This window comes from Centropristis striata, chromosome 15 (assembly GCF_030273125.1).
Source record: "Centropristis striata isolate RG_2023a ecotype Rhode Island chromosome 15, C.striata_1.0, whole genome shotgun sequence".
Taxonomy (NCBI): domain Eukaryota; kingdom Metazoa; phylum Chordata; class Actinopteri; order Perciformes; family Serranidae; genus Centropristis; species Centropristis striata.
The window spans coordinates 22536396-22558099 of NC_081531.1; the positions used below are offsets into that span (position 1 = coordinate 22536396).

A 21704-nucleotide genomic window follows, 5' to 3' on the forward strand; every position below is an offset into this window, starting at 1 on the left:
CACAAGATGCCACTAAATCCTACACACTGCTCCTTTAATACATGACTGACTGTACAAATATCATCGATCATGTATTAGCTGAAGCGATATGTATGTCCAATATGTTTTCAGACTACTTACATTTAATTTAAAAAAATGTAGGATGTTTTTACTATTTCCATTTTTTGCATTCATCAGGGCTACAAGCAACAAACTAAAATGGCAACGATTTTGTTTGGTATCACTTTTTATGCACACTTCTATTACTTGAAGGTTGCTCCTAAAGGTTTATCCTGCACTTGTTCACTCAGTAAAGTAGTTTTACCACTAAGCTGCCTAAGGAGATGATTATTAGAGAATTAGTCTGTGTAATTCTCAGATGTTTGTAAAAATCAGGGAAAAGTCCTGGGCCATATTTATCAAACTTAAGGAAATCTGATTTCTTTAAGCCCTTCAACCCTTTGATGCAACATATAAACACCTTCTAATGCACAACATGGGTCAAAAATGACCTGCATTCATTTCCCATGTTATTTCATGCTGGCTGTGTGTTTGAATATATTTTTTATTACAACAGATCATTATATTTATGAAGAAAAATTGTGTTTGTATTATTACATCATGTTTACACACATGGGTCAATAATGACCTTGTGCATTAGAAGCGTAGTGATACAAAAAGAGATTCACTAAATTAACAATTTGAGTACATGTGTAACTAAGAGTTGTTAGAACCACCAGACAATCATTTGAGACTTATTAGAGCCACCAAATAATAATTTCCATTGGAAAAACACAAATTTAACAAAATAGGATAAGTAATATTGGTGTCTTTTTTCTCAGATTTTTAATTTGTGAATTGGTGACAACATATAAACACCTTCTAATGCACAACATGGGCCAAAAATGACCTTGTGCATTAGAAGCGTAGTGATAAAAATAAGGGTTTTATTCAAAAAGTAAGAAATGAAAACAAAAACCTGCAATACTGAATACTGAATGATTAAATTAATTTATTGCGAGGATATAGAATGTAAAAACTTAGTCGGGTCACTTTAGACCATTGTTGGATCATCATGTTGCATCAAAGGGTTAACCCACCCGTCCAGAGATCAACTAGTAGAACAAGTCTTTACCTTCCTGATATTGGCCAGTCCACTCATGACCAGGAAGTCCTCTCTGTCCTCCTCATCATCCAGCTCCAGCATGGGGCAGCTGTGCTGGTCCAGGAAAAAGCACTTGGTTCCCTGATTTCGTGGGTCAAAGGGATCAACAATTATGGGCTCTGTGCCTTTGATCTCACAACGACAGAATGGACAGCCCTGACCATCTGATTCCTGAAACAGAGAAGAGAAAATTGTTCGAAGAAACAGGATCATAAATCTGGATATATCCTGGCGTGATTTTATGACTAATAACATTTGCCAATATTCATGGCAAACTGACAGGATTGTCTATTAAAGTGCCGAACAAGTTTGACATTCAAGCCAGTTTCAACTCTAGGTTAAATTAAAAATATTGGCATCACTTTATGTTACAGGTCCCCAAATTTAATGAGAATTAGGTGATAAGTAGATAGTAACTTACTTAAAAACTACCCCCGAATTCCATAACAGCTGAGAAGTAACTTTTTTTAGTCACGACTCTGAATGTGAATGCATTTGTTTCTTCTTACCATATGAACGACTGTCTTCACTCTGCAAGTAATGAGCTTGAACTTAATTAATTCTGTGCTCTGACCCAAGCCCTGTATGGGTCAATTATCCATCAAGAGGGACCAAATGTCCAAAACATAGCAGGTACAAGACAGAAAGTACTACTATAGGCAAAAGAGATAAGAGTCTGCACCGTTAGACTCTAAGACTTAGACTCTAAATGTATTCCTCTTTTTTTGGACACATCTATGAGATCAGCCTAAAAGCTTTGTTTTTGGAACTGGTAACCAAACAATTACATTAGCTACTGTTAAAATAATTGATTATTTTCAATATTGGTAAATTATTTTATGCTTTATTTCTGCTTCTCTGTTCTCTGTCTCTGTGAGTGACGCAGGTCACTATCAAAGGTCAAACCTTGAGTGTAATAAATATCTCTATGGATTTATATTAAGTCAGACAATATGATTTTGATACAATGATTATGTTTGTGTGTTAATTTTGGTTTAGAAACTTTGACTACATATATTTCATTGTCTGTTTCATATTTTTTAGACTTTTAGAATCTATGTGACACAGTGAAAATCCTTTGACTCAGTAGACATACTATCTTTGTGAGACACAATAACAAGACAGAATGTTTTTTGTTGAATGTTCTGGAGAAGAGGCCAGGATGGCCTTGTCCGGGGCAGCAAGATCGTATGCCCAGCTGGCACTGACGTGCCGTTGTATTAAATAAAACTGGCGAATCAGCGATCAAGAGGGCGGGACTTCCTGGAGGAAATCGACCAGCATGTTTTGTAAACAATTGTAAGGTTATTTTAATGGGTTCCAGGGAGAGAGTCGTGGTTAAGACTTCACGAACTGAAACACGTTTGTTTGTATTCAGGGACATGAGTTTTTGAACCCGGAGAATCTCTGTAAAGTGCACATTTTTTGACGTATTGAATAAAACTTTGTTAAACTGAGAAACTTGGACGTCTCAAGCTCTTCATTTCCCCATCAACGAACTGCGCAGAAAAATGGTGAGGTTTTTTCTGTTGGTGACAGATTATCAATTTTCAAGGTTTCCTCATGCAATTTTTCTAACAAATGGTGACCCCGACGTGATGGGGAGTGGAAGCTGGAGGACGTGAGTATTAAAATTAATTTTTTATATATGCTTGATCTGAAATTTAACCTGTATTTCTCTTTGGAAATAGATAACAGCCTGAATTATTGCTGATACAACTGACATCCAGACTTTGTTGACAACAGCAGGGTACCCTAATCAAAAGGAAGGTGAGCACAAACCTTTTTAATAAAATCTGTGCAAATTGGCCTAATTGCAAAATTGAGTTGTTGTCAATAGAAAACAGATGTCATAGTTAGAAATACAATACGTCAAGAAGATTTATTGACTTATAAAAAAAAATAATAATAATAAAAAAAAATGATAATAATTTTTTTTATTTTAATTAAAAAATTAAAATAAAATAAAATAAAAATAGAAGAAAGAGGGGACAAAAGAATTATCCAGCTCGAAGACAGGGGATAACGGTCCCGCTGTAAGGCCTATTGTTGTAAAGGGAGACCGGCGAGTCTTGCCTAAAACAGGGATCCGCGTTGGAGTCCGCTGTATAAATTGCAGAAAAGGTGGATTATGTGATTTTAATCCAGCCTGAAGACAGAGAATACGGTTCTCTGTGTTGATTTTAAAGGGGGATTTTCTTTTAGAAAATCCGGCCAAAAATCAGGAGGCAAAGTGTCTCGCTGTATTTCTCCAATCAATATTGTTCTAATCAAGATGTTTTAATTAAGACTGTTCTAATCAAGAAGTTTTCATAACATGTGTGTTTATATAATAATCCATCAGAGTAATTAATGACGTTTTGAAATGTATGGGCTGGGTCTGTTCTCATAGAACAATGAACGTGAATTTAAAGATCATGTCTGGTGTGTCTACTCTGAGAATTGTCTGTGGGGTATTGTGGGAGGTTTGTTTTAAACTATTGATGACTCTGTCAAGATTGTATTTAAAACTGTGTGCGAACTGAGTTAAACTCCCAGTGTCTGAGCGCAACATTTCTTATAAATGTTGTAGAAGCTTCTCAGTCTGGTTCATAACACGGGGCAATGCGTCCAATACAATCTGTGACTCAGCATGTGTGGCAAAGTAATTTATCTGAACATATATATCATAGAAAAAGGTTCTGCATTTCATTCAGTGGAGTAAAAATTTGGAATGGGATGTCGGAAGAATTAAACACTTCAAAGTCAAATTTATAGAGCATGTCTTCACACAATATATGGATGAAAATAGGTGTGTGAGATGAAAAGTGGGTGCTGCGTGTGTGTGTGTATGTGTGTGTGTGTGTGCTTGTGTGTGTGGGGGGATGGTAACAGGCGGTGTAGGTTAATAATGGTGATAATAAGTTTAAATACTACATTACTATGTGTTATACATACAAAAATATAGGTGGAAGTATCCACACACTGATCAAGGCCAGTCACTACCCTGTTTGTACTCAAAATTTGGATATTTTTCTTTTAAAAAATATACTAAGTCTTACTTTAAATTCCTTTTGCTGGAGATACATCTTTAATTTACTGTTAGTACAAATTTTAATGCAGTACTTGTAAAAATTTTGTTTTTGTTTGTTTGTTTGTTTTTTCCATTTAAATAAGGGTATGAATAATCCTTACACCACTGCTCAAAGTTTAAGAGACTGTTTCTGTATTGACCTTCCCCCAGAAGTTGTTTTGAGCATGTCTGTGTGACACATAGACTAATGTATAAACACTATTTACCTGTTTTCACGCAACTCATAGAATTGTTGAACCCTTTTTCTTAAACCCTTGACACAAATCTATCTATAAAGAAAAGTAGGACCATATTTTCAAAGAAAGCAGCCATTCAGTAGACATAATTCAATTCATTACAACAACACAATTAAAACACACAGTCCCAAAGATGTAAACAATAGCAAACTTTACCGCTCAAACAGCAATCAGATGCATAAAAGAGCCTCAGGGTCTCAGGTATAAATCAAAATGTGAGAAGATCTAGAGCGATGGTACCACTTGTGTATGAATATGTAAAACACGAAAGCAACATCATCAGATTGTTGGATTGTATTGAAACTGTTGCGAGCACATCCGATGTTGGTCAATCTATATTGGTAATGTACTTAAAAAGCTGAGGCTGAAGTTAGGCTTTTATTTCAGGAACATATCCTATTTTTACCGGTACTAGGTGATGGTGATCTGTTCTACATGAAGTATCTTCACATTGTTTGCATATGTTGGATACAAAAAAAGCTTTTCTGTACTCTGCTGCCTTCACTTGGAGTAACCTTCAGAAGAAGGGGAACTAAGGGAATTTGATGAGATGACCATTGAGCTTTGAAATAAATCAGAGAAACATTTGGTAATTGTCTATGTCCATAGTAGGGATATATATATACATATATATACAGTACAGGCCAAAAGTTTGGACACACCTTCTCATTCAATGCGTTTTCTTTATTTTCATGACTATTTACATTGTAGATTCTCAGTGAAGGCATCAAAACTATGAATGAACACACATGGAATTATGTACTTAACAAAAAAAGTGGGAAATAACTGAAAACATGTCTTGTATTTTAGATTCCTCAAAGTAACCACCCTTTGCTTACTAGAATATAAGTTTTCAGTTATTTCACACTTTTTTGTTAAGTACATAATTCCACATGTGTTCATGAATAGTTTTGATGAATCTACAATGTAAATAGTCATGAAAATAAAGGAAACGCATTGAATGAGAAGGTGTGTCCAAACTTTTGGCCTGTACTGTATATATATTCTGTATCTCTGTATTACAATTTTTATAAATGTAAAAAAAAGGACGTTTAGCGGTTTGTTGTCATAACTTTGACCCTTTCACTGTATTTTCACTTAATGACAGTTTATTTGAACGTTTACGTAAAAATGTCTTGTTCAGCGTTTGGTTGGACTAACAGACACTCCAAAGAGTTGCTGTTTATTTTTCTGAGGTAAGTAACATACATTAAGTTTTTGTTTTTCGCTAGCCAAAATGCTCCAGTTAATGCTAACATGAATTAGCAGCGACTTATCTCAGTCAGGTTGAGGTGTAAAGACGCGTGTATAAAACAAGATGGCGACGAGTGTAACGCTGAACTCGATGCTTCCAACAGGCAGTCCACAAACCAATGGGTGACATCACGGTCAATACGTCCATTATTTGTACAGTCTATGAGGAGGCCCTAGAGCCCCCATGACCCGCCCACAAAGACAATGCAGAGTCTTCAGCTTTCCACACATTGAGGTTTGGTTGGCTGAAGGATGACTAAAGAATATATGTATAGGTCTGGAAAAAAACACATTTTTACAATAGGGGACCTTTAATACTAAAATAAATCATTTTTGATTTTCCTGTTGGTCTCTACCGGAAAGTATTCCATTTAGAAAAGAGACTGACAGCGGAGATTTTTTTACCTGTAGGAAGTTGAACAATTCCATGTGTATTCAACACCAATAAAAAGACTCAAAATGAGAAGTCTTTGACATGGAATTATCTCAAAATGAGAACAAATGTACTTTCTACTAACTCAAAATAATGCTGATACAGACTTGTAAGACAGGTTATTGGCCTTGTGTCCAGGACTACAGAGAGATTATAGGTGTGTGTGTGTGTGTGTTTGAGTGTGAGGGGGCGATGCTAATGACTCATTAGGACAAAGTAAATACAAACAGACTTTGCTGGCACAGCTTCTGATGCACAAATAAGTGCTCAAGCACAGCAAACTACTGAAGTCTTTCCTAACTTATGATGATCTTTAAACCATTCATTCTTACATATGCATATTAAAAAAGGCCCTTCTAGACAGGGGTGATGTATTGATAAAGATGTTCCATGTACATGTGTAATGGCAGATATAACCCTTTGTTAAAAGATTTTATCTCAAGATTAGTTTATGCAGTATGTTAAATATGTATTACAATACCTGCCAGGCCGTAAGACAGGAAGTACACATCAGGTGACTGCAGGGTTCGATCTTGACGTCTTTGTCGTTCTCAGCACAGATCTTACAAAGCTGGAAAGTTGACCCCATTTCACAGTACAGCTCATACTGCTCCTGTTCAAGTAGAGCAAACTCTTGTTAGTCAACAAGTCATGCACATATCAAACGATACAAGAGAACAGACACACAAATACACAATACATACATCACCAGGCGTTACCATGGCCCTAATTTTTCAGCCGTTAGGCCTGGAGAAATCTTTAGAAACTTAACAGCTAAACTAACCATTTTAAAACATTTTGAAAGAGAAGTCCTCGATGATTCCAGTATCAAACAACAGGGTTTTATCAACCTAGACATAAAATGATAAAACTGTCACCACAACAATGTCTGTAGACAACTATGTTAGCTAACTCCATGCTTCCTCTCAAGCTGGTCTCACAGAATTACGTGAAATTAGCTTTTTTTTTTAAACAACGAAATATGTGCTGGTGGCACGTAATGTGTGGAAAATACGTGCCAGCAGCACATAAACAATACCAATGTAAAGTCAATGGGATCCGTTTTCGTGCTGGGCACATATATTCCCCGGTTTAACATCGTCATGCGGTGACGTGGTAGTAATGGTTGACAGTGAGGCGGAGTATAAAGCATCGAAGCTGCACTCCAGGTGTGTAGGAGGGAAGATGGATGAGTCCAGCAAACGGCGGACTTTCCCACAGGAGAACAGAGTTTGTGTCCTGTGTGAAAACAAAAGTAAAGCCTTTTTACTCTTTGTATGTAACTGATGTTTTTTACGTAACTTTCGTGGCTTCACTTCAGGTATATTTATTTGACACCTTTTATGCGTTTTATAACCTCTTACCAAGAAGTTTATGGCCTTAAACCAGGTCAGTGGTTTTGTAGCATAATTTCATGGGAACAGCCTTTTTTACAACCATGAACCACGATTGTGAGCTATTTTAATAACGCTCCGCAGCACAAAAAAATGGATCCCATTGAGTTTACATTGTTATTGGAATTGCCTTCAATACCATTCAGCCTCAACTATTAGGGGCAAAGATGGAGAAGATGTAGGTGGACCCATCACTGGTCCTCTGATGATGTCCTCCTCTGATCTATCTATCTATCTATCTATCTATCTATCTATCTATCTATCTATCTATCTATCTATCTATCTATCTATCTATCTATCTATCTATCTATCTATCTATCTATCTATCTATCTATCCATCCATCCATCCATCCATCCATCCATCCATCCATCCATCCATCCATCCATCCATCCATCCATCCATCCATCCATCCATCCATCCATCCATCCATCCATCCATCCATCCTTTATGTGCTGCTGGCACCTATTTTTACCGCACATTACCTGCTGGTGGCATGTAATTTCGATGTTTAAAAAACATGCGCATTTCACGTAATTTTGTGAGATCATGTGGCTTCCTATGCTGCCATTACTCTCTTCTCCTTTCTCACCTCTTATTTATGTATTTCCTAAGAAATGCCAAACATCATAGCTTTTCATATCTTTTTTTATGACATCGAAAACAGGTCAAACAGCCAAAATGTGAATATTGGGGTCCTGGTTACACCGATACTAGATTTCTTGGGCCCAGATTTAAGAGTTTGAGAGACAGCTGGAAGCTTGCATCAGCTGTTTACCTCCATTTGTGGAGTGTTCAACCCAGTGTCAATTTTCTGTTCAGCTTTAAAATATTACAAAAAAAAGTTTACGTATTATGTAACCTGCTTTACATTCCCAACAAAACTACTATCCGGTCTGGCCACCACGTGGACAAACGACTCTCATTAAAATGTGTTTGAAGTTCACTGTTGCACAGGAATTGGGGCAAAATGTAATGCATATTTTGAGCATAGAAATAGTAAAAATGAATACATATATTTGATACTTGTATACCCACAAAGTGTACGGTGATTACACCACAGTGCACTACTTCAGTGAAGTATCTCATGACCTAAAATTATATCCTATGGTTAATGGTGTTGTTAAGAGGGTTGAATGGTCTATTTTTCTTCTAATTTAGGGTAAAATCTCTGTAAAACAAATTATATGACCCTTTATACGTCACCCATCTGTAAAATCCCCTAATATATACACTAACTAGCACCATTTGGAATGCAATTCCATGCACAAATATCTTCAGCTACAACAATTTCCTCTTCACACATCATCCTCTGCAACACGTGGTCCAGTTCAGCCTGTTCTTCAGTTTTATTCACTTAAATAGGTTATCCCTCTGGGCACCATGAACATTACTTTGCTGTGAAGCATGTTTTCATACACTCTCTCTAACACACACACACACACACACACACACACACACACACACACACACACACACACACACACACACAAACCCACTTGTGTCACTTTGATGTGATCATGAGGCGCTGGCTCACATAAACCAGTGAGGTCAGGATTATAACTGCGACCATCAGGATACAAGTAGCTGTGAACAAAAATGAATGAAATGTTGAAAATGTTTCGATCAATGTCAACTTTTAAAAAAAAAAGAATTAATAATCATAAATAACTTGTTACTAGTATGAATACATTTTTCAGATCTCAAATTAAATTTTAGACATCTGTAATTCATTGAGTTCCAAGGTTTGACTTATCTAGAACTTAATTTACGATAACTATAGCGATAGAACAACTGTAGATATAGACAACAACATTGCTGATAGAAAGAACTGAATTCTTAATATTAACAATTGCCATTAACACTACTGAGAATCAAGTTGTCGAGATCATTAATTACAATTGCTATTGTTTAGGGATATGTTGGCTTCTAATTCAAACCAGTGAATTGGCAATTGTTTTTTAGGTACAATTGTTATTACCAATCCTGATTAAATGTTAAAAGAGCTTGCGAAAAAAATATGTTTCATATTTATGTAAACAAATATGATTAAAAATACATTCCTAATTTTTGAGTGAAAAAATTCTCAGCTATGAGCAGACATTACAGTTAAAAGAAAATCACTGGAATACTTAAATAAAATAATCAAATAGTGTTAGTAGTATCTCTCTCTGCATGGAACAAAATCACTCATTATTTATGTAACTGGATATAACCACATTTATTTATATTTGATCTGAGGTGCCTCAAACAATATCCTCCTGTCACCTCCTCCTCCCCTCGCTCCCTGGCTACAGTGGACTCTTAGGAAGAGACGGCTACTTAATCCTTGTGCCCTCCTCGGGAATTTTTGTACACTTTTATCTTCTTTTTTTTGTTTTTCATTTGTTGATCATTTTGGCTGTGTTACAGCTTGAGGCATGAATATTTGCAGGAACTTTTCTTTTTAGTGAAATTTTTGAAATCCATTGTCATTAACCCTTACATGTCTTTTATACTCCATTGGTGCATTTACTACCTTCTGGTGGCCCTCGTGGCCAAAAAATGCCACACACACTAAACTGCTATAAAATCACCATACATCAATATTTTTTTCAGATTTTTTTTTCCATAAATCTCTTAGAGATTGAGATACTGAGTATCTGGCACTACATGAAAAATACTAATGCAATCAAATCAATTTTGTTGCTAATTTTTGACATATCCAAGAGTCTAATCCAACAAAACCCAGCTCCCTACTATTTATTATATGGGGAAAAAACATTTTTTGTGTTCTTTTGGAAGAAATTTTGGAAAACTTCAAATATATAAACTGGCATATAAAGGGTTAAAATTCTGAAAATGATTTAATGTTTGGTAGTTTTGAACAAGTCTGAAGTTGTTTAAGAGATTTATGTAAAAAAAATCTGAAAAAATATTGATGTATGCTGATTTTATAGCAGTTTTAGTGTGAATGGCCTTTTTTTTGCCACAAGGGACACCAGAGGGTAGGTAAGGAGGAGGAGGGCATAAGGGTTAGCAGCCTCAACCAGCTGGGATTGGTGGCTGAAGGAAGCAGAATTCTGGGCACTAATTGGAGGGAAGCATGTATGAATTTTCCAGGGACCGGTCAGATTATCATATATGACAGGAACAGGTGGCCTCAGACAACACTTTTCAGTATGAAGTAACTTTTAGAAAAGAACCTTCATGAGGCACCACACTCTGGTGTGTGGAGAGACATTTAAAGACTTCCAATCAGATGTGAGTATGAGACACAGTTGATCAGTACGTCACTCAGCTGAGAGTTTACCAAAACGTATCAATATACAATCAGAGAATGAGCTAGAGAGCAAGTGAGTGTGTGTGACTGTGAGATGGGGAACGCACAAGCCCTCCCTGTAGCCATCAATGAGGGCCTGGAACAGGGGTTTGTTGTTGGGGATGGTCTGCAGTATGTTGCCATCATTGGTCACATAGCCAATGGCCCACTGACCCAGACGTGTACAACTCAGTCTGAAGATGTAACTGAAAGAAAGAAAGACAGAAAGGACAAAAAGTTTATGGTTAACATACACAACATGCAAAACAAAACATGTTTACAAAAGAAAACTTCAAATAATTATGTGAAAGCAATACAACAAAATTTAAATCTCAAATTTCCTGTGGTTTTGTAGTGAGAACACTCAAATGGCTGTGTGTACACTAGAGGTCGACCGATATATCGGGCTGATATTTGTGTTTTTTACTTGTATCGGCATCGGCCGATACATGCGTGTGTTCGCCGATCAATTAGCCCATTTCACTGAGCCAACACCAGGCAAGGCTCGGTGCAACATCTGCCATTCTCTGGTGAGCTGCTGATGATACCGGAAAAAAGAAAAACACATCAAATATGTGGATCATCTGAGGCGCCACCACTTCGAGGCCTAGAACAACATACACATTGTTTGCTATCCAACTGTTAATATGTTTTGTTTGTTTTGTTAATAAATGTTTCTTTTTTTGTTTAAATTGAGACTTGTGTAACATTTGTTATCATTGTGTAATTTTTATCATGTAAATGGAAGGAGAAAAGGCAATATCGGCTTCAAGAATCGGCCCAAAAAAATCAGCAGCACATATCGGGGATCGGTAAGACTGATGTCAAAATAATCAGTATCGGCCTTAAAAAACCCGTATCGGTCGACCACTACTGTACACTTTTGGAATGAACTCTTAATAATAAAAAGCATACTGGGGTCACTAAACAGCCTGTGAATTGCATAAATTGGATATCACTGTAAAGCTGAGACGCAATGGATTCAGTACCACTACTACCACTACTACCACTATCACTACCACTACTACCACCACTACCACTACTACTACTACCACTACCACAACTACCACTACTACTACCACTACTACCACTACCACAACTACCACTACTACTACCACTACTACCACTACCACAACTACCACTACTACTACTACTACTACTACTATCACTACCACTACTACCACTACTACCACTACTACTACCTCTACTACCACTACTACTACCACTAGGACTACCACTACCACCCCTACCACCACTACTACTACCACCACTACCACTACCACAGGCAGCGTCTGTATCTGGGATATTTTTCACTGTTGTGGGAGGTAGTGGACATGCGTTGTCCATTCATTACACTAATATTCAGTCCGTGATACCAACCTGTATGTGAAAGAAACATCATTCTAAATCAAGTTCCCCATACCAGTAATAAAACAGGAATAAGAATACATTTTATAAATTATAATTATATTTATAGATTTAATTTGCTTGTTATTAATTTAATTATGAATATGTAATGCTTTAGATAAATACTTTGAAACCAAGGTAGTGTACTTAAGATACACACATAGTTCCCATACCTGCCAGGCTTGTTGGTGTACTTGTGCAGTCTGGCCTTAACCTCGTCATAGGTAAGAAAGGCCATGTAGCCAGGATGTGTCACTGCCAGGAAATTCCAGTTCCTCAGAATTGAACCCCATGGCTGAAAAAGACCAACAAATATTGTTTTAACTCAACCGATTGATATGCATTTTACAGTAAGTTTTCATATTTTCAGCATAATGTCACATTGAGTCAGTGCTTGTGTCACAAAAAGGTAGTACCGTAAATACGTAGTAAATAGCAACTCCTGTGAGGTTTCTTATTCTTTTTCCCTGTTAAAGGGTTTTTTGAGGAGTTTTTTTCTTGCTCGCTGCAAGGAAAAAGGACAGAGGGTGTCGTACCCTGTACAGTCTGTAAAGTACTTTGAGGCAAATTTATCATTTGTGTTATCATTTGTGATTCTGAGCAATTTGAATTGAATTGAATTGAACTGAACTGAACTAAATTGGATTGATTTGATTTGATTTGATTTGATTTGATTTGATTTGAATTGAATTGAATTGAATTGAATCACTGCCGTAGCCAGAAAAAAGACATTGGGTGTGCACCAGCAATACTGGGTGTGCCAAATTTATTTTCAACACCTCTACATACATTCAAAAGAATGTGTCTCTGGAATACAACATTATTAACACAACAACAACATATCCACACATTCTCTTCATCGAAAACAGGCGCTCTACAGAGCAACTTGTGACAGGCAGTGACAACAGAATACGCCGTTCATGTTGGGAAAAACAACTTTGTCACATGCATCCAAGACTTCAATAATGGACGAGAACTGATGTCCACCATCAACTTTACGCCTGATGAGTTGCCCAAACACAGTGGCCCTCATTTATCCGGCGAGCGTAGAAACCAGCGCAGATCTGAGTGTATATTTCGTCTTACGACAGGGTTCACGTGTGATTTATCAAAAGATCGTATCTCTCCAATCACAGCGTAAAAATGAGCTGTTGATAAATGTGGCGGCTCGAAACGAGCGTCATTTAAATGTCACGCCCTAATATATACCCGATTCAGAAGACTCGCCTTCAGAGTTTACGACACCGAAGGACGCAATACGGCCAAAAATAGGACCCCCTTCCTGCGTTTTTAATATGGGAGCCAAAGAAGCTGTTGGTGTGTGTTGATGGCGCGTCTGTGCGTCCTACGCCCAAACTACAACTCTGACAGCTTTACCAGAGGATTGTGAGTGAGAAGACAAATTTTCCTACGTTTCTATGTATAAATTATTTCTGCGCAGTTTTCAAATTTTTTTTTGACAATTTTTTCTCTCCCTCTACACTCTTGCGATGATGTCACACACTGTGACACGGACATACTAGGAAAAACTAGGAAACAAATTGAGAAAAAAGTCTTAGAGAACGATCTAGAACAACCTAGGTGATATTGAAAAAAAATCTAGAGATCTAGAGCTTTTCTAGGTTTTTCTTGATTATTTTCTTGATCTTTCTCTGGATTTTTCGAAAGCATTTCTAGATATTTCTAGATCTTTTTCTGGATTTTCTAGATATTTGTTTTCTAGATCATATTCTAGATTTAAAAAAAATAAATCTTTTTCTAGTTTTTACAAGAGCATTTGTAGATCATTTTCTAGATTTTTCTAGATCCTTTTAATTTTTCAAAATATTTCTAGATATTTCTAGATTATTTTCTAGATTTTTCTTGATCTTTCCCTAGATTTTTCTAAAGCATTTCTAGATTCTAGAAAAGAAATCTAGAAAATCCAGAAAAAGATCTAGAAATATCTAGAAATGCTTTCAAAAAATCTAGAGAAGGATCAAGAAAAATCTAGAAAATGATCAAGAAAAATCTAGAAAAGCTCTAGGAAAAACTAGGAAACAAATTGAAAAAAAAGTCTAGAAATATCTAGAAAAGCTTTAGAAAAACTTAGAGAAGGATCTAGAAAACTCTAGAAAGTGAGATTGAAAAAAACCTAGATCTAGAGCTTTTCTAGATTTTTCTTGATTATTTTCTAGATTTTTATTAATCCTTCTCTAGATTTTTCGAAAGCATTCCTAGATATTTCTAGATCTGGATTTTCTAGATATTTGTTTTCTAGATCATATTCTAGATTTTTTAAAAAAAATCTTTTTCTGGATTTTTTCCCTAGTTTTTACAAGAGCATTTCTAGATCATTTTCTAGATTTTTCTAGATCCTTTTCATTTTTCGAAATCTTTTCTAGATGTTCCTAGATTTTTCTTGATCCTTCTCTAGATTTTTCTAAAGCATTTCTAGATTCTAGAAAAATTATCTAAAAAATCTAGAAAAAAATCTAGATCTCTAGGTTTTTTTTCAATCTCACTTTCTAGAGTTTTCTAGATCCTCTAGAAAAATCTAGAGAAGAATCAAGAAAAATCTAAAAAATATTCAATCTAGAATCTAGAAAAGCTCTCAGAAGAACTAGCAAAAAAAATCTAGAAAAAAGTCTAGGAATATCAATTTCTTTTTTAGAAAAATTAAAAGGATCTAGCAAAATCTAGAAGCTGACCTAGAAAAAATCTAGAAAATCCAGGAAAAGATCTAGAAATATCTAGAAATGCTTCAGAAAAAAAATGAGAAGGATATTTGATATTTTTTACTTGTTTTGGAAAGTCTTGACAAGCCAAATGTTTTTGTTCCATTGGCAGATAATTTTGCTATTTTAAGGAAAATACACCTAATTTTTTTAAATTAATTTCAACAAAACACAACATAAATCACCAATTGACAAACACAGTAAAAAAAGAAAAGAAAAAGAACAACAACAATAAAATCACAAAACCAACCTAAATAAGTAAATAAATAAAACAATAATCAATAAGAATTCAATAATCCTATTTATTGAATCGGCAAAGTTGTAGAAGATGTCGGGAGACAGAAAACCGTGCAGCTCGCCAGCCAAAACCCCTTCGGCGAAACGCAAACAATCTGAGGGTATCGGCGAGGATGCTAACATTGCTAGTAGCGTTAGCACAGCTATCGAGGTGGCGCTAGCCCGACAACAAGATCGCCTGGAAGCAGCGGTGACACGGGCTGTCCAGGGAGCTATCGATGGAATGAAAAACTCCGTTGAAAGTTTGGAGAGGAAAGTGGAGGCCCACATGGAAACGGTGAAGGGGCTGGTTGTGAGAGTGGATCGTGTACAAGCCGAGATGAGAGTCATGAAAAGGGAAGTGAGTAATAACACCTCAGATCTGGAAAAGATGCAGCTGAAGATTGCTTCGCTGGAGGATCAGGACCGGCGGAATAACGTCAGAATTACGGGGATTGCGACCGGCAGAGAGGGAGGGGACGCAATCGCTTTCCTACAAGAAATGCTGCCAAAGTGGATCCCCTCGCTCGGCGACACCAAGATTCAAATGGAGCGCGCCCATAGGATCCGTAGTAACAAGAACAACGGTCAAGCTACCATGATATTCAAAGTGCTCAGGTACCAGGACCGCAACGCCATCCTGCAAGGGGCCCTCGAGGCGAGGAAGAAAGCTCCCATACAGGACGCCGGGAGGACAATACGGTTCTATGCGGATTACAGCGCATTCACGAACGAGAGGAGGAAGGCGTATGGACAGGTGATGAAGGAGCTGTACGAGAGAGGCGTCCCGGCTTTCCTAATCTACCCGGCCACCTTGAGGATGACGATCAACGGGGAACAACGCACTTTCACCTCAGTGCGAGAGGCTGCACAATTCCTGAGAAAGGAGGCCGGTGAGGGACCGTCATCACGTTGCCAGCTGTTCAACATCGGCTCGGGGGATGCGTCACGACCGGAGGAGGACGACATGGAGCAGCCCGAAATTTCGGTCCGGCACGGATAATAGCGGGGTCGATCAGTCGTTGCATTTGAGCACGGATGTCTACCATGGTTCCCTGAGAAGGAAAGACTAGTTTTAGAGGACCTTACAGCCACAGTAAGTGGCGGCTGCACAAGGTTTGATGTGTTCGTTACAGCCTCGGGCCCGGTTACAAAGTTAAGGTGGGAAAACTATGTTTGCCAGAATGTTTGTAATATTTACTTTAATCACACATATATATATATATATATATATACTTTTGATTACTTATAAGACATTTCCCCATCTGACCACATTGTTTTCTTATGTTTAATTGTTTGCAGGCCCTAATTGTGAAATTGTTTAACTATGGTTGTCAGATAAATAATTTAAGAGGGGATGTTTGAGTTACCAAATATTATTTTTATTTTTTGATTTTTGGCTTCGAGGATAGAGGTAATAATATGTACATTTAGGGGCATAACCTTGTTTCCACCTGCACTCTACTTTGACTATCTTATTGGTTTAGATGAATAAGGAATTTTCCAATCAGGCTTATGTTTTTCTGCAGTAATGTAACCTGACAGGAGGGAGTTATGTGTTATGAGGGAGGGATAGATGGGAGCTTAGGATGTCTTGCTGAGCTGCGTTATGCGGAAGTCACACGTGTCAGAACCACTGTTCAGGGGGGGTGGGGGGGTCTGGAGGGGCGGCGGAGGGAGGGGGGAGGGTGGATATCTCGGTCATGACTCTTACAATAGACCTTTTAGTGTCACACCTGGAGCGATAGGTACTAATTTTGATAATGGTTAGGCTATCTATGTTAAGCTATAATGTCCGGGGTCTGAACGCAAGAGTTAAAAGAGTGAAATGCTTAGACTTACTCCGTCATAAAAAAATGTGGATATAGCATTTATTCAAGAAACACACCTGAGGACAGAGGATGTATCACGCTTTCAAAATAAGCAATATAAAGTCGTAGCTTCAGACTGTGGGAGTTCTAACTCTAGGGGAACTGTCATCTTGACTAAAAGGAGCTTGGCCTTAGAGGTGGAAAAGATCAGTGAGGGGACATCAGGTCGCATTGCATATTTCTGTACATCCATATATGGGAAAAAAGTAGCCTTTGTATCCGTATATGCCCCAGCAGTTTTTGACCCTCTTTTTTTCCCTGAACTTACCAAGCAGTTACTGTCCTAATTAGATTATGAGCTGATTGTGGGAGGGGATATGAATGCAGTGTGCGACCTCAATTTAGACAGATCCACCCTGTCGGTTTCCCACACCCAGCGATCGGCATCAGCTGCTCTTAATGCGATGATAGAGAATATTAACCTAGTCGATATGTGGCGCGTTCAGAACCAGGGCATTAGAAACTATACATGCTTTTCCGCGTATCATAAATCACATTCCAGAATAGACTACTTTCTGCTCTCCTCTAGTCTTAAAACGGGCGTAGATCTGATACAGGTGCTGCCGGCGACACTATCTGACCATAACCCGCTGTTGTTGACGATAGATCTCAGTCACAGAGTTAATAAAACACCTAGATGGTGCTTTAATACGACGCTTCTGCAGGATGAGGCATTCGTATTTAGATAAATTCGAATTTAGGAAAAGGATGACAGAATTCATAGCCAACAATACAGACACAGTGGACAATGCCTCGTATATATGGATGGCCACCAAGGGTTTTATTAGGGACTTTACATCCTCTTATGCATCTCACCTCAAAAAAGAGAGGAGCCGCAGGATCTGCGAGTTAGAAAGAAAGTGTCATGTTCTGGAGAAGCAGTTAAAGGGTAAATACGCTAAATCAGTGGAAAATGAACTGAGGGGAGTCAGGGTGGAGCTTAATGACCTGTTGAGGAGGCGAGCGGAGTTCATCATGCACAGAGTCAGGCAGGGCTATTATTTTAATGGAAGCAAACCGAGTAGGCTATTGGCGCTGAAGCTTAAGCAAAGTGAATCCAGAGCATCAATTGATACCATTAAGGTGGCTAATAATATATTTACATCTGACCCAAATGAGATAAATGTTGCGTTCCATTCTTTTTACAAGGAGTTGTATAAATCAACACTTACTTTTGACATGTAAACAATTTCTAAGCAGTCTAGACCTGCCCACATTAGGGGAGCAGGATGCAATAGATCTGGGGCGTCCCATATCCTTAAAGGAACTGGAGACTGCGCTTAGGATGACGAATAAAGGGAAATCGCCGGGGCCAGACGGCATACCGCCAGAGCTCTTGCTACACTTCTGGGATATTTTGGGGCCAGTTTTGTTGGGGTCCATCCGATCAGCAGTTGACAAAGGCTCCTTCCCTGCTCACACTAACGCCGCTTTAATTTCGCTAATCCCCAAAAAAGGGAAAGATAAGACTGATTGCTCCAGTTACAGACCGATTTCATTAATTGACTCAGACAAGAAGCTGTACTCTAAGGTGCTGGCGTTACGTTTGGAGAAATACATGGACAAACTAATTCATAAAGATCAGACTGGCTTCATGAAAGGGCGTCGAGCAGCAGATAATATCCGACGCTTAATACACGTAATTCATGAAACTCAACAATTAAAGGCTCCGTGCGCGATACTGTCACTTGACGCCGAAAAGGCTTTTGACAGGCTGGAGTGGCAGTATCTGTGGGCGGTCCTGGAAAGATTTGGCCTGGGGAGAGGTTTTGTCGACATGATTCGTGTTTTATATGCTGACCCCACTGCCATGGTGTCCACAAACGGCTTACATTCGAGCCCCTTTCCCATCTTTTGTGGGACTCGACAGGGATGCGGCCTCTCGCCAAGTTTATTTATTCTCTCGTTAGAACCGCTAGCTCAACATCTAAGGGAGAATCAGATCATTGCCCCTATTCGGATTAAAACCTCGTTGTTTGCCATATCGGCCTTCGCTGATGACGTACTTATCTACTTATCAGATATTGAAAAGTCAATTCCCTCTCTGTTAGCCACTTTCGAAGAGTTCAGGATGTTGTCTGGTTATAAGATTAACTGGTCGAAGTCAGCTCTGATGCCCCTGAATGCTCCTGCAAAAGCAGTAGTTTTGCCTTATGATATTCCCATTAAAACAGAGATCACGTACTTGGGCATCCAAATTCAGCCTTCTCTGCATAATATAGTAAAAACAAATTATGAAAACATCTTTAAAGAGGTGGAACGTGACATAGCTGTATGGACTAAATTACCAGCCTAACTTCAAACAAGGATTGCCTCTGTCAAAATGAATGTGTTGCCTCGCCTCAACTTTGTTAGCATGATGATTCTGCTCCCTCCTCCGACGGGATATTGGAAGAGGGTTGACTCCCTTCTAAGAAAATATATCTGGAATAATGGGCATCCCAAAATTAAACTCTCCACCTTACAGCGATCAAAGCGAGAGGGTGGGTTGGCCTTCCCAAATTTTAAGAGGTACCATCAGGCCTTTCATCTACGCTCGCTCAAGACATGGCTTGACTGCTCCTCTCAGGTAGCCTGGAGGGATATAGAGGAAGCGCTAGTGCTTCCATACAAACTTGAAGGGATCTTTTTTTCTGGATTAACTATCAACCAGTGCATGTTACGCTTCGGGCCTGTTATTACGAACTCGATACGAAACTTCAGGCTGGTTGAGAAGAGTTTGGGGGGGAATTGGAAGTGGCATCTGAATACTCCATTGTGGGGGAATAAGAACATTATGTCAGGGAATAAGCCATTTGAATCAGCATCATGGTCCTCAAAGGGAGTGTACAATCTTGGAGATGTATTTGACCCAGGCGGTATGCTTAGCTTCCAGACGTTGTGTTCTCTTTTTAATCTGCCAATAACATCTCACTTTCTGTACCTCCGACTGCAGTCGGCTCTTCGCGCCTATGGTGTGCGGACAAACTCTAAGCTGCAGACACATCCTGTCGTGGACTGGCAATCGGCAACGAACAATAGAGGGCTCGTATCAGCTGTGTACTCACGACTTCAAACACTCACACAGAAAGAGCTACTCCTGGCCAAGGTATGGTCTAGAGACTTGGCTGTTGCAGAAGAGGACATACATTGGGAAAAGGTCTGGGGGAACACATTGCACGCGTCCAAAAACCCCAACCATCAGCTGATTCATTATAAGCTGTGTCAGAAGGCCTATCTGACGCCACTTTTGAGATCCTGTATGAAGTTGGCATCCAGCCCAAACTGTGACCTGTGCTCTCTGAACATGCCAGGAACATTTAAGCATATGGTATGGGACTGCCCAGAGGTTTACGATTTTTGGAGGAAGGTAACAGTGATTTTATCGAATGTGATTGATAAGCCTGTACCTCTTGAGCCGACTCTACTTTTACTCAATGATGATTCAGATTTGGGGCTGAATGAGAAACAGCGTAAGGTTTGGTTGGCTGGCCTGACGGCTGCCAAAAAACTGATAGTACAACGCTGGCTACCTCCTCACAAACTGTACGCTAAGAAATGGCTGGGATACTTTCAGGATGTGGTCATGTTAGAACTATCTACAGCACGGGTGAACAAAGCCAAGAGCTCTACACTGGACTCATGGAAGAGAGCCGCTCTGGCTATAACGGATCTGCTTAGTTCAGAATAAAGACACATTATAGGACTGTAAGACACTAGACCGAGAGGGGAGGTGGGAGGGAGGGGGGATGCCGCCAGGGAGGGATAGATTTGTTTAAGATGTATGCACTATTATGTATGACCTTGTTGTGAGGAGCTATGTTGTCAATAAAACAGTTGATCACAAAAAAAAGAAAAATTAATAAATAGCTTTGTAAGAGTGATCTAAAAAAAACTGTTACATCTCCCTTCTTCAGAAATCTTCCTGCGTTTTTAATATGGGAGCCAATGAGGCTGTTGGTGCGTGTTGGTGGCGCATCTCGCATTTCTATGTATACATTATTTCTGTAGAGTGAAATTTGCGGCCTGGAGCGCAGTTTTCAAATTTATTTTTTGACAATTTTTTCTCTCCCTCTACACTCTGAGCGATGACATCACACACTGTGACACGAACATTCCGTGCAATACACACCCATTATAATCTCAGAATTTCTCCAAAAATGATCATACTCATTGAACAGAGATTGATAAAAAACTATATGACCTATCGAAATGTGGATTAATACACCGATACACAAGACTTGTGTCTACTGTTTAAAGCTTAAATGGAGTCTCTGGGTGAAATTATGCCGGAGAAGTAGACGTTTAAAAATCTCCAATTATTGTTCTTTTTCGGCCATCCCATTCATTTCAATGCAAAATTGCACACCGATCCCGATCAAACCGCACGTTTTGATATATAATTTGTCCTGCAACTCTTCAAGTTGTAGGACTAGTAGCGGGACGAAATTGCGTTCGGAAGAGGAAGAAGAAAAAATCCACAGTATAACAATAGTGCTCGGGGCTATTGCTGTATGGGACCAGTGCTTGGTGCGATTGCCCCATGGCCCTAATTAAAGAAATGCGCAGCGACAGAGGTTTATGAAATAAAAATACTTATAGTTATAAACTCAAACAAGTT

The 21704-nt window shown here is 38.6% G+C and overlaps 1 protein-coding gene across 4 annotated transcripts in view; it reads right to left on the reverse strand.

Moving 5' to 3' along the window:
• The window catches only part of cblb (Cbl proto-oncogene B, E3 ubiquitin protein ligase), a 75808-nt gene that overhangs the window by 15008 nt on the left and 39096 nt on the right, over positions 1-21704 (reverse strand). For all 4 annotated transcript variants that reach the window (XR_009395681.1, XM_059351003.1, XM_059351001.1 and 1 more), the window contains exons 6-10: positions 12414-12535; positions 10902-11039; positions 9032-9119; positions 6622-6753; positions 1115-1315 (exon numbers count right to left, since the gene is read on the reverse strand). Coding sequence is in view for 3 of the 4 variants with exons in the window: in XM_059351003.1 (XP_059206986.1) it covers positions 1115-1315; positions 6622-6753; positions 9032-9119; positions 10902-11039; positions 12414-12535 (681 nt within the window). In the remaining variant the exon portion in view is untranslated. The remainder of the gene's footprint in view (positions 1-1114; positions 1316-6621; positions 6754-9031; positions 9120-10901; positions 11040-12413; positions 12536-21704) is intronic.